The following is a 13,441-nucleotide window of genomic DNA, read 5'->3' as shown; positions in this document are numbered from 1 at the left end:
AATGCATCTGGAAAGGCTGTCACAGCAAAATATGACTGGGACCAGGATGTGTTCGACCTGCCGAGGGGGAGGCTCTGGGCGTTTGTTTTCACCTTCATCCAGCATCCAGTTCCAGGTTTGGGACAGACTGCCCTGTGCAGTCCTCTCCCCATCCTCCCATCCTCGCCCATCCAGTCTTGGGGATGCTCAGATCTTCACGGTGAGAGTAATTTGTGGCTGATAATTCCTGAGCTTGCACAATTACAGTATGCTAATTTTTTGCATGGCAGAAATTTGATAGTGCCATTTGCACAGCCCTTTTTCTCTTTCTTTGAAGTATTAGTCTCAGCCCAACTGCATTCTTTGCCCTTATCCATAATTTCTAGGGCCTGGTTGCTTTAGGTTATTAAGATACTAGATAAATTGATCCATTTAAAAAATAAATGTGACTTATTACAGTGTGGACAAAACAGTACATGTGTGGTGTGTGAGAAATGAGAACTACCTCATTTTGCTTAAAAACATCCTTTTTTACATTGTTTGTGATGCTTGGACTTTCATTTATTTCTGAACAGCATGATGTAGAAATAAATAAGATTATATCCACAACTGCATCCAAGACAGAAGCACCGTCGGTGTCTAAATCTCTGACTACTTCTTTGGACGACTCTGAAGTTAAGAAGGTGCTGGAAGAGTGCAAGAGGCTGCAAGGGGAGGTCCAGAGGCTGCGGGAGGAGAACAAACAGTTCAAGGTAACAGCAGCCACCTCCTCTGCAGAGAGCAGGGCCAGCCTCCCTGGACGGGAAAGCTGACAGGTCTCTGCCTTGGTTGAGTTCTGTTGTATTTGTTTAGTTTTTCTTACCTGGGGAGAAAATATTTTAAAATATATTTTTAGTTATAGATGGACACAATACCTTTATTTATTTACTTTTATGTGGTTCTGAGAATCGAACCCAGTGCCTCACACGTGCTAGGCGGGCACTCTACCACAGAGCCCCAGCCCCAGCCCCAGCCCCAGCCCCAGCCCACCGGGGGAGAAATTTTCATAGTTTTCATCTCGTTCTCAAAAGGATCCCAAAAGCCCCCAAGTAAGGACCACTGTTCCTTGGGCAGAAAATCCTCGGGTAAATTTAAACTCTTATCCTCAAAAAAAGAAAAGAAAAAAACAAGACAACCTGTGTTCAGTGTGTGAATTAGAAATCAGCAGTGGTTATTTTGAACATGTGTTTTCAAACCCTACTTCCTGCCATTCATATGGGTCTAAGTCTCTTTAAGGGGCAAAATAACTGACCCATATTTTTAAAGACTCTAAATAGGTCTAGGCAGTACTGGCTCATCAAACTGATGATGTGGTAGGGAGATTGGGGATATGGTGCTGTCCTAGTGGAGGGAGAGTGGAGTGCAGAGGGGGCACTCGGGTATCCAGCTTGGGTGTGGGCCGGTCGGGCTGCACTGGGTGGTGAGGCAGGTGTCGGGCTCGGGAAGTAAGCCAGTGTGCACAGCGCAGCATTTCCCTGCCTGCATCCACTGCACGCATCTCTAGCCCTCCCAGCCATGAAAGTATGAGTCTATTTCAAACGTGGTACCAAAGGGAGTATCTCTGGCCATGAGATCATGGGGACCTTTGCTGCAACTTGAGCACCGAGGCTGCCTCTTCTGCTAACCTCACTCCTGTCTCGGGGCATGCTGTGGTATCCACTCTCACTGTAGTGGCTTCAGGGACACACCCTCCATTTATGGAGGAGGGAGGATGCCTGGTGTCTGGAAGCAGCAGCCCATCCCACTGTGCAGTGACCTGGACCTGCCTCCTCTGCACCTTCCTTCAAAGTTGGTTGTGAAGCTGGCACCTCCCTTCTTGGCTAACACTCTGAGATAGGCCTACAGCTTCTCTTTGAGAATCTTCCTCTTTAGAAATAGAGTTCTGTGTTGTTTAAAATGATAAATAGGTAGAAATAGCTTCCATATAAACCCAATAAAATATATACTGTATTTTGCTGTGCTGATTTTTTAAAAATTAATCAAACAATTGAGTCATTTATCACTGTGCAGTGATGTTGGCCATGCCCCATGAGCAGAATATCTTTAAAATATTATCAGACTGATCTTGACATTGGGAGATTCTTTATCCTGCCAAACTCTGATTTCTTGTTTTGTGTCGGTTCATTCTTTCATTTGGCCAACAAATTCAATGAGAGTCTGCTATGTGCTGGCACTATGGATTCCAACCAGTGATTATGTTTCTAGAGGGAGCCTGCCCCATGGGCTGTTGACCGCAGGGACACTTAGGCACCTGGTGAATGTGAAAGAAGTGGGGAAAAAAAAGAGAAAAGAAAGTGTGCTGCTGGGTGGGTTTAAGCAGAGTAGAAGGAGCAGTCAGCATGAGGTCTAGCTGCAGAGATAAGCCTGGGCAGAACAGAAAGGCCTTGGTGCTGGGCCCTGCTCAGGAAGGTGGGTGTGACCTGGAGGGCATATAGCAAGTGACCCAGAGATCGCAGAGTGCCTGCAGCCTTCAGGCAGTGCGTGGCAACAGAGGCAGTGACCCTGGATGCAGAGGAGAGGAAGACGTCCTGCTCCTCACCTGTCTGATGTTGCAGGGAAAGTGTGGCAGGTATCTTTGTATATGGATGGAAGGAGTTGTGGCTTCTTTAGTGAGAAATCCACACATTGAGTAGAAAATACTTGAGATGAGTGTATGAAAGTGAGTCACAGTTACTATTCCAGATGCCATTTGATTTCAGCAATCTGCATGTAACTCATCAGGAGCCAACTCTGTACAGCTCTTCACGTGAAAGCTTCCGGGTCCCCCACTTTGTAGTTTCTTGTATTGTACGTTTGTGTCCTAAGAAGTGCCCATGATTTCAAAAGCCAGTAGTGACTTGATTAGGGAAGGCTGTACCTGTGAGGCAAGAAGGATAGAGGATTTGGGACTGCACACGGGAGGAGGAACGTGCAGAGTCGCCGCTGAGATGGATGCGACTGAGGATGAGAAGGGCCTGGATGGCCTTCTGAAGAGCTTTTTCCATAAATCATGGAGAACCGAGAGTGTGCAGCTTAGATTTGTGTTGTAAAAAGACAGCTAGTGGCACCAACAGGGTAGATGACATAGAGGGCTTCTGGCAGTGTCTCCTCAATGGCCTCAAGCTAGCCCTTCCCTCTCTGCAGGCGTCAGCTGCTGTGTGTACAGGCTGTGGTGGAACAGAGTCATCGGGGCTTGGACTATTTTTGAAATGTGCATTTGCTCCCACAGGAAGAAGATGGGCTCCGGATGAGGAAGACGGTGCCGAGCAACAGCCCCATCGCTGCGCTGGCTGCCACCGGGAAGGAGGAGGGCCTCAGCACCCGGCTGCTGGCTCTGGTGGTCTTGTTCTTCATCGTCGGTGTCATTGTAGGCAAGATTGCCTTGTAGGGCAGCATGTGAAGGATGGGAGTCAGATCGAGGCATCCACCATACCATGGAATTTAAATTTATCATAACTATGTGTAAAAAGAATTAACGTCTGATGACATCTCACAGGTCTTGCCTTTCAATTACCCCTCCCCGCGCGCACATACACACACAGATGCACATGATATAACATAATATAACAATCTTTTAGAGAGTTAAAACATATAGCAAATGATTGGGGGAGAATGATCTCTGTTGGTGATGAGGGAAGCCGCAGTTGGCACCTCCGTGGCGGGGTGTGACTGTCCTTTTGAACCCTGGTCGGCCTTGACACTCTTCCTCACCTGTTGGTGCTGGCTAGCAGGAGCTGGAGCCCAGTGCGGTGGGCTGTACAGTCCCCTGCAGGGCAGCCCCCATGCTGCCCACTCCTGCCCCAGGCTGTTTTTCCATGTCCTCAGTTCTGTCCAAGCCACCGGTTCCTTGGGACTGTCCAACATGGCAAAAGCTGGAAGCACGGTGCCGTGGCAGCCTGAGGTGTGCCCACCACGGGCGGTAGGCACTCATGACCGCCCGTCCCTTGGGGATGTCATGGCTTTGTTCTCTTAGTGGGACCAAGCTAAGTTACCGTTGGTTCACGTAGTGAAACTGGACTGTTATTCAGAGATGTTTAATGCATATTTAACTTATTTAATGTATTTCATCTCATGTGTTATTGTCACAAGAGAGCAGTTAATGCTGTGGCCTAAAAATCACCTGTGCTTATATAATGCCAGTGGGTTGGGCTGGCACTGCTGCTGGGGCCATGGCTCCTCTGTCTCTGGAGGTTCTGGGTGTGGGGAGGGGTGATGGAATGTTGGAGAACAGCTGCCAGGAGGTATTTTCTGTGTCAGTCAGTAAAAAATGTCATAGGAGGAAATTTATAGGGACAGTCAACTCCAGGTCACCTGTATCAATGGAGAAGAGTGGCCAGTCTTCTAGATTGCTCTTCTGCCCCCTCAGTCACCCTCAGACTTCCAGCACACAGGCCCACATATGGGCCTGACCTCCTGTGGGCCCCCCCAGGGAGTCAGGATGAAGAGGTGGACTGCGCCTGCAGAGGGAGAGAGCTCTGGGAGGCGGTCTAGGCGGGTTCCTCCGCCAATCTGAGTGGAAATGAAGGTTTGACTGTGAATTAATTTTGTGCCGTAAAAGACCAATCCAATTCTGTTTGACTATGTAGCATCTTAAAGAAAAAAAAAAAAAAAACTAAAATAAAGCCCCCAAATTCAGAGTTCTTTTGTCATTTTGTCACATTTGCTGTATGAGGGGAATTATTATTTTATCATCATCATTATTTTGCCATTAGAAGATTTTAAAATGAGCCCTATACATGAGAAATCTGGGTTCAGAGGTTTAGCTGCGTGTGTATGTGCATGCGTGCGTGCGTGCGTGCATGCGTGTTTGGCTGGCTCCAACTGACAGTATGAAAATTGAACTGTTGACATCTTGGTGCCTGTTGCCCTTGCCCTTCAGTGAGAAGCAGCCCTGCTCTGGTCAGGGAGCTGTGCCACAGGCTCGTGCGGGTGCTGGGCATGGCCCTGTGTGTGTGTGAGTTTGAGCCGACTAGTTCATCAAAAAGATGACAGTTTTGGAAGTTCATGCATCTTGAGCCACATTGCTCCCAACACTAGCTCTGGTCAACTGGAATCTCAAGGCCAGCAAAGTGGGAATCTGTGGTCCATCTGAGTAAGTAGCTTTCTATATTTTTGAAAAGAAATTTACTACAAACCCCTGGTGCTCTCAGAGGACATCAAGCAGGCCTTGTTCTGCTGAGCTAGGGTTGCAGGGAGCGTGCCTGTGGGGAAGGCTACACCACTGTAGGGTAGATCATGATTTTTTCCCTGTAGCCTCAGTGCTTAAAGGAAGTGAGAAGACTGAACTTTGAGGCACGTGCCTTCTGCCACTTAATTTTCTGAAAGTGGGCTAAAATTTGCTAATTGGAGATGTTGCAGCAGACTAGTGTCTCTGTGGCTTCTAGTCCGTGTAGTCTTGAGAGGAGAGTGATTGAAGGCCTCCAGAAGTACCAGGGGAGCAATGCAGCCCCATGATGCTGCAGCGGGGCCTCCCGAGGTCCTAAAGGCTAGGGCTGTGTCTCCTGATAAAACAGCTCATGAGAACAACCAGTGGTGGGGTTTGAAGAGTGCCTGAGAGGCTGGTGAGGTTTGGATTTTAGAAAGTGACTTTTGTATTTGGGGTGTGTCTAAGAGAAGTTCCTCAGTTTCTCAGAGGATGCAGATTGGTTTGCAGCAAAACGAACAAACAAATACCTTAAAATGCAGAGTTGTCTCTTTCAGCAGATCCTCCTCTGCATTCTCCTTCCCCCGTTGAGGGTGGGACTTGCGGGAACACACATTAACTTGTGGGCTTCTTGACTTAGTGGAGAAGGAATCTCCACCAGGAGAGAAGCAGGGGAGCTGTGGGAAGGCAGGTCACGCAGAGTCATCCTGGCAGTAAGAAGTGTGCCAGGAGGTGAACTGGTGGAGTGTGGGCTGCTTCTTCAAGGACTGCCTAAGAGCCACAAGCCCTCCGGAGAATGTGGTGACATGTGCACATTCAGGGTGTCATTCTGGAGTAAGCGAAGAAAGAAAACAGTAAAGCCAAGAAGAGGTGAATGTGGAATTCTGACAACCCTCTGTTCTGCCCAGAGACGAAAAGACTGATAACTGGGCAAGGGCAAGGCTGAGACCCAGTAGGGATGCCAGCCTCCCTTGGGTGCTGTACTCACAGCTCCTCTGTCGGGTGCCCTGGCTTTAGGAACGCCAGCCACGTGCGCACAGAGGAGATGGAAGCAACAGCAGAGCCCTGTAAATGTTTACGGATTGAATTTTCAAATTGATAATTTTAAGCTCTCAGCGTGATACGAAATACCTCTTAAAGAGAGCAGGCTGTGTATTGGTAGGTGTGAGGACCCGGCTGTAATTTTTTTTCTCCTCCTAGTTTGCATGTTTTCCCTCTCTAGTCTTTTAAACTGCTGGCACTAGCAGTAATAAATAGTGATAAAATCAAAATTGATTTTTACCAGTGGACAGTTTATGCCTAGAGAGATGGCTTAGACCTACATAACACAGAAGGGGGAAAATGAAGAACCTCCAGTGATCCATGAAAACCTAAACGCTTTCAAACAAATCCTAGGAACAGAATTGCTATCGAAAGATATCAGTGCCCAGCTTGCAGCTGTATTGAGTCAGATATAACTGAATGCGGTGAAAGCTCAGAGCTAAATAGCCCTTCAAATTAATTTGAAACAACCTCTGTATGTGCACGTGCGTGTGTGTGCGTGCATGTGTGTGTGTGGCATGTGTGCCATATGTAAGTAGCTTGACAGTTTTCAAATGGTGCCTATATTTTTTTGCACACAGATCTTTGTATTTGCAAACTCGGAATCCATGCCAAAATAAAGTGCCATTTGTCATTTTCAGCTCCTTCTCAAAAGAACTGGCCCATGTACAAATTTCTGGTTATGGTTTGTGAAATCCTTGGTTTAAAATCAAAAACCAAGAGCCATGAGTATTGGGGTTTTCAGTCACCTGTATACCTGGGTAACATCACCCACCAGACCTTCTCTGGTGTTCCCTTGCTGGTGGTGGTGTCCCCACCTCTCCTGCAGAGCCCGTCTAGCTTGCTGAAAGAGGGGAATCAAGTGGAACTTAGCAATGTACCCTGTCAGAGGAGACTTAAGTGTGGACCTGGGCCCAGTCTGCTCTGTTGAGAATGAGTGCCTTCAGAGATGAACAGACTGGGAATTGCGTTTGTATAGTGTAGGTGGATGGGTGCCAGGTCTGATGGGGCCAGCCTTTGCTCTGGGAACCCAAGGGCAGCTCTGGAATCACATGTCCCCATGAAGTTTGGCTCCCTCAGGGTCCCTGGCCTGAATGGACTTAGAGAAGGCTTTTTCCCTCAGCTGCTTTGGTGGGATCCTTTCAGAGACAGTTGCTGTGTCCAGCACCACACCAGTTCACCCATGGACAGTCCTCACCCACAGCTGATCCCAGGGAGGAAGGCTCTGTCTTGTACATGAGGAGGTGAAGGCTTCGGAAAGTTAAGCTGGGCATCTTTCAGAACTTCTGGTTTAGAACTAAACCAGCCCCTGCTCAGACCTGCCCATGGACAGCTTCAACCCTGCATGTACCTGCTGGTGGGAACTGGGGAAGGAGCTCTGCACACCCTCGTGTTTGGGTCTAGTCTAGTTGTCTCAGCAGAGGCAAGGAGAAGCCACTCTAGTTCAGACCCCCTTCCTCCTCTTTTGGAACCTGAACACGCTCTGGGCAGTGAAGGGGTGTGCCTTTTCCATTTTCTCACTGCTTAGAGATCTCTGCCCAGCTCACCCAGGGGATGAATTTGGGGGCTTTCGAAAGGAAACTGCCAGTCTGTCTCTGCGAGCAGTGATGGGGATGCTCTATGTGGAGGCTTTACACAACTCACAAGTTACACGTGAGCAAGAGCGGTTCATTAAAATAGGCACTCCAAAGTGCTGGGTGTGAACATAGGCATGTGGACTACGGGTATTTCCAGCCCCTGCCTGCATTAGCGCTGTGGTTTCCAGGAAATCAGCAAAGGGAGCAGAGGTAGAAGACGATGATAAGGAGATGAGTGGAGAGGGGCCGGCTGGGGGCCCTGGAGCGGGTTCACGGTGAGGTGCAGTGCCCTTCCTCTGGCCTCCGAATCCCATTAGCTGCGTGCTTGGCGCTCGAGGCTCAGCTGCCAGGAACACTGTGAGTTGGGGCCCATGAGGTCACCCACCCTCTGCCGAAGGGACCCAGACCTCCCTGATGGTGGTGGGGGTGCTTGTTGCCATATCTACGCACTTAAAAACAGAGGTTTTGTTTTAGTTTATTTGTATTATGGAGGTATTTTGAAAAATTAAAAAAGACACAAGCACACATAAACAGCTATGTGTTATCATTAAAAGCGAAGCCAGGGGAAGCGGATGAGAGGTTGTCTCGAATATAATTACTTTAGATTTTTTTTTTCTTAATGGAATTAACTCATTAGAAAATGTCTGCATCAAATCCGTAGAAAAGGAAAAAGCTAGCAAAAAAATTATAGCTATTATCCAACTTGCCATAAATATTTGCAATTATGATACCTTGGAATGTTGCCACAATATGGTTGCTCTGATTAAAAGATGTCAGTTGAATAAAACAGTGCTGTGGGAGCATCGCCCGCTGCTGCTAGATAAATGCTGATGTTTATTTTCAAACCAGGAAACATTGATCCTGTAACAATGCCCGTTACAGTTGCTTTATTGCAGCAGCGGGCTGATGTGGGTTCCATCATTTTGCTAATGGAGGTGGGTGCAGGATGGACGCTCACTCCCTCTTGCATTCTGATGAGCCTCAGGAGCGTGGCCCAGCTTCTGCAGGTGGAGCAGCAGCGGGCGCGCAAAGCCACATCTGCTTACCTGTTTTCTATTTCCCTTCAGGAGACACCAGCTCAGGGAGACTGATCAGATCTCTTAACACAGTCTCATTAAGCCCGAGTGCTGACAAGAATGCAGAGCTGTTCTGAAGATGAGCGTCATCTTGCCCCTTGTCTTGCAGTACAGAAGGGCCCGGTTCCTTTCGTGAACAGGCATCCTGCATGCCCCTCTTTATGTTGTTTTTTTAGAAGTAAACTAAATTCAGCTGTGAACCCTTTAGGGTGGCATTCATTTAATTTTTTTCCCCATTGAATCTTTTAACTTGGATTCAAAGGTCAGAATTTATTGTCTGATACTGAAACTGTGTGTACCTTCTGTATGTTAGATACTGCAGGGGTGCTGAGAAATTAGTTGATATGCTTTCAATTTTATATTTTTCATTCGTAAGCAGCCTAAGTATGGGGATTCAAGTTCATACATAGAGAAATGCAAAGTACATTTGGTCCTCATTCCTATTAGGAGCGCCTGCCTGCCTTCCTGCCTTCTATTCATTTATAAGCTGCTGTCATTCGGAACTTCCTATAAGAAACTCAAAATGATCTATTTAAATGTTCCCTTCATCTCTTCTCTCCTTTCAAATAAAAGAAGTAGCTTCGGTAATGCATATTGTCCCTGACCTGCTTTACATCTTTTTCCGTATCTTGAAAAAAGATCTCTGCAGTTTGTGATGTGTGATCGTGACTTCCGTGTACGCTGTTAACATTTTAGGAATTGAGTATTTTAAGAGAAGTCGCAGAATGCTGTAGTTTTCATAATTTTTCCTTTTTGTATTTCCTGTTTTGACATGGAACTCATTTAAAAAGTCAGTGCAGGAAAGGGTTCTTTAGCATTATACATTTTGGTTATCTGATATGTAATAAATTTGCAGTTTTATGGCTGACTTTACGTTTCCCAGAGGGAAGGAGATGTATTTGTGCAGTGTCCAGATTGAAAGAGCTGTTCACAGCATGTTCTCACATGTTCTGGGTCTGTCCGATGAAACCTGTTCTTGCCGAGGCATACACTTTTGTATGAGCTGTCTGCCGTATTATGTTCAATAAATTCTGTGCTCTGAATACATTTAAAGGATGTTTCAGTGTAAAATTATTCTGAATAGATGGCTTAAGAGCATTTAGGTGTGCTTTGGATTGCTCTGCGCTCTCACTGCTTCTTAGGAACAGGAAGTTGGATTAAATGAAAATGGTGGATATTTTGCACTAGAAAACAGATTAGGGAGACAACCCAGGCCAGCTTTCGCATCTCCTTGAGGAAGAACGCATGCCTGACAGCTTAGCACTCAGACCACTTGCATTCCATTTTTTTCCTGTTGGGGAAGTACCTGTTCTTGATTGAAGGTACCCACTGGTGTAAATTGCTTCCAGCTCTGAAAGATGTGTGGCTTCTGTCTTTAAGTAGTGCCTGACAGTCCCTCACCTTACGGTGTTGTCAAAACGTTAATGAAAACAATTTTTACTTTTTTCAGAAAAGTAGCACAGGCAAGTGGTAGGACCTCACACAAGACCCAAGCGTATAAGTGCCAAGCCACTCCTCCTCCACCCTAAACCCACGTCCTTTTTCCAGAGACCCTGTGTGCACACTGGGCACAGCCCTTGTGTTTTTCCAGCTACCAACAGCAGCATACTCCACCTGCCTGTCATGAATGTTGTATATCTTGAAGGTCACTTCACGTTAGCACACACGGTGCGGCTGTCTCTTCAGGTGGCCCTGCACTTGTCCTCTGTGTGAGGTGCTTCCTGGTTCACTCAACCAGCCAAGGTGCCTTGCTGCAGCGACGTCTTGGCACAGGCGGAGCTGCAGCACACGCCCCAAGTAAGCCAGCTGTCCTGGCTGCATTCCTGGAAGAGAAGTTGGGTCAAGGACACCTTCATTTTAAATTTCCTTAGACAACTCCCCCACTGTCTGCAAAGAGCACACACCAATTCCTGGTCCCTTTGGGACCTATTTCCTTCCTCTGTTGCCAGCACCTTGCCTGGTCTAGCTTTTGATCTTAGCTCATCTGGAAAGTACACTTGATGTCTTGGTTTTAGTTTGCATTTCTTTGCGTAAGGTAGAGCAGCTGTTCATATGAGTAGAGGACAGTTGAAAGCCCACAAGACCTGCAGTGAAGTCAGGCCAGAAGGGATGTAGTCTACCACACAGAGAGCCGCCTAGGGCAGCAGGAAGTCTAAGGGTATGGATGGGGGCTGGGTAGGAATCCACATTATTTTACTCAGAGGAAAGCTACTTGGGGCACAGGGTACAGAGGTGGTTGGGGCTGGGGAGCAGGATCCACCTTTATGGCCAACTACCTGTGCTCTGACTCCTGACCTGTGCTAGCAATACCCCTACTGCACTAGTCCAGGCCTGTCGGTGTGACTTGCATGTCTGGCGTCTTTGTGCATTCACAGAGGATGCGGACAGAGGCACATTTCTGTGCCATGCGAAACAAGGATGACGGTGGTCTCCAGAGCTAAGCTGTAGAGTAGAAGCATTTTCTAAACAGCAACAAAAGGAGCTGTTCCAGGCAGTTGCCTCACAGATTTGCCATTATCTTTGTCGTTGCATTAGAAGATGAGTCCCTGAGAGTTTGCCCAGGGTCCTGTAATGGGAGTGACATGCCCCATCAGAAGCCAAAAAAAACCCTCCAAAACTGCACTTAGAGTCCAGGCTCTTGTTTCTTTAAGTAGAACTTGCGATTTTGTTTTCTTAGCCATGTTCAAATCACTTCAAAGAAGAAAAGAAAGAGTAAAAATTGGGAGAAACACAAAATTAGTGTTATGGACTTTGGAAAACATGCCTCTGCTACTTGAAACATGTTAAGAAAATGTGCAGGAAGGTAGGAGACTTTAAAAGCCATGCCAGGACCCCCATTAGGTTTCAACCCCTCCTCCCAGTCACACTGCTAGCCCTAAAAGTGGCTCTAAATTACAGGAAATATTTCCCATGAGTAATGACAAAACCTTCCACTAATATTCAGCTTGCTAGTGTGTGTTGCCTGGTTTGCTTCCTCCTGTTTCCCACAAGCTCAGACATGGAGGTTGATCTCTATCTGTAGACTCCAGAGTGCCTTTTCCACACATTAGCATTGAAGGCCTGCGGTGGGAGCCACTGGGCTGCCACTCCACCTCTCTGAGCATTTGAACCCCATCTTACCAGAGTCTGTCCTTTACTGGATTGAAAGCAATTTGAAGGGAAGTTCTAGGTTTTGTTGTTGGATTTGGTTTTGCAGTGTTTTTTTTTTTTTTTTTTTTTAACTATTTTGTGTGCATACTATAAAAAGCCAAATAGTTGTTACAGGCTCATAATGGAAACCAGCAGTCCCTATCACCCTAGTCTTCCACCTCCCAGGGTCAGCCATGTTATTTCCTTTAGTATTAACCTTTATATTTCCAAATAATGTGATTATATTCTTGATTTTTCACTTCTTGGTGTCATCAATTGATTTCCTCCTAAGGAAGATAAGGAATTGACTCTGAATCTTCCTTCCAGCCCTATCCGAAGCACAGATCTCCTTCTTTCCTCTTTTAGAGTAGTGACATAAATTTGGCTGTGTCTGTATACTTCAAATGATTAAGTTTACTAAAATATATTTCCACAGCTGTGTTTTGGATGTTCTATGACTGTATTTACCTTTTATAAATAACTCTTTGTTTCCCCTGGATTTACTAAGTCTTAGTGTTTTATTCATTTACTTTCCGATGTATCTATCATGAATTCAGCACCAAATCCTGACAGAGGTATAAATCTCTGCACATTGACTCACATCAGGCAATCAATAATTTTTTGTTGTTTAGTTAGTCCCAGGGATTGAACCAAGAGCCTTGCTCACGCTCGGCAAATGCTGTATACCCCAGCCCACCATCGGCAATTTCTGGGGATTTCTTCAAGAATGCATTCCTGCAGCTCTCCATTCTCTTCTTCTCTGAACTGACTGCCATCTGGGCCTGCAGCACACTTCACTCACAACAATTGCCAGTACTTCCTTTGCTCTTTTTTGGGTTGGGTCCTCTCATTTCAGGTCTCTGGTTTTTCACTTTTGTGTTTTACTACCTCATTTTGAGGGAGACATCCTCTAAGAAAGGAGTCTGGAGGACATTTTTTTCTGAGAAATTTTCTTATCTGAAAATGTCCCATTCTGCCATCCTGCTTGATTGATAGTTGTGCTGGATATAAAAGACAAGTTTGCAAATCATCATGAAGATTTCCAAAATGTTGGTCCATTGGGGCTGGGGTTGTGACTCAGTGGTAGAGTACTCACCTAGCATGGGTGAGGCACTGGGTTCAATCCTCAGCACCACAAAAAAGGTAAATAAATAAAGGTATTGTGTCCATCTACAATTAAAACATTTTTTTTTAATGTTGTTTAACTGATTTCCAACGTCTGGGTTTGCCCTTAGGAATTCTAACACAATTTGAATTCCTGATTGTTTTTCTCTCTTGATTCTGGGAAAAATTTAATTTCCAATTTTCTTTTGCTTTTTTTTCCCTCTATTTTATAATTTTATTTACAATTTTGTTTGTTTGGTAGTGCTGGGGTTTGACCATGGGCCTCATGTGTGCTAGGCAAGCACTCTACCACAGAACTATCCCCCACTCAGTGACAGTATTTAAAGAGTTGAACTGTTGCAGTCTCTTGCCTG

General features: G+C 46.2%; 1 protein-coding gene across 1 annotated transcript in view; it reads left to right on the top strand.

Annotated features, from left to right (window-relative positions):
* Vapb (VAMP associated protein B and C) overlaps window positions 1–9,887 on the top strand; it is a 49,962-nt gene extending 40,075 nt beyond the window's left edge. The window contains exons 5-6 of the mRNA XM_046433130.2: window positions 555–731; window positions 3,227–9,887. Of these exons, the coding sequence (XP_046289086.1) occupies window positions 555–731; window positions 3,227–3,385 (336 nt within the window). The 3' untranslated portion in view covers window positions 3,386–9,887. The remainder of the gene's footprint in view (window positions 1–554; window positions 732–3,226) is intronic.
* Window positions 9,888–13,441: the final 3,554 nt, after the last annotated feature.

This window comes from Marmota monax, unplaced genomic scaffold, assembly GCF_021218885.2.
Source record: "Marmota monax isolate L192 unplaced genomic scaffold, Marmota_monax_Labrador192_F-V1.1 WCK01_AAM20220418_F8-fsc00014, whole genome shotgun sequence".
Classification (NCBI taxonomy): domain Eukaryota; kingdom Metazoa; phylum Chordata; class Mammalia; order Rodentia; family Sciuridae; genus Marmota; species Marmota monax.
Note: the sequence above shows the minus strand (reverse complement) of the source record. Positions and strands in the feature narration are given on the sequence as shown.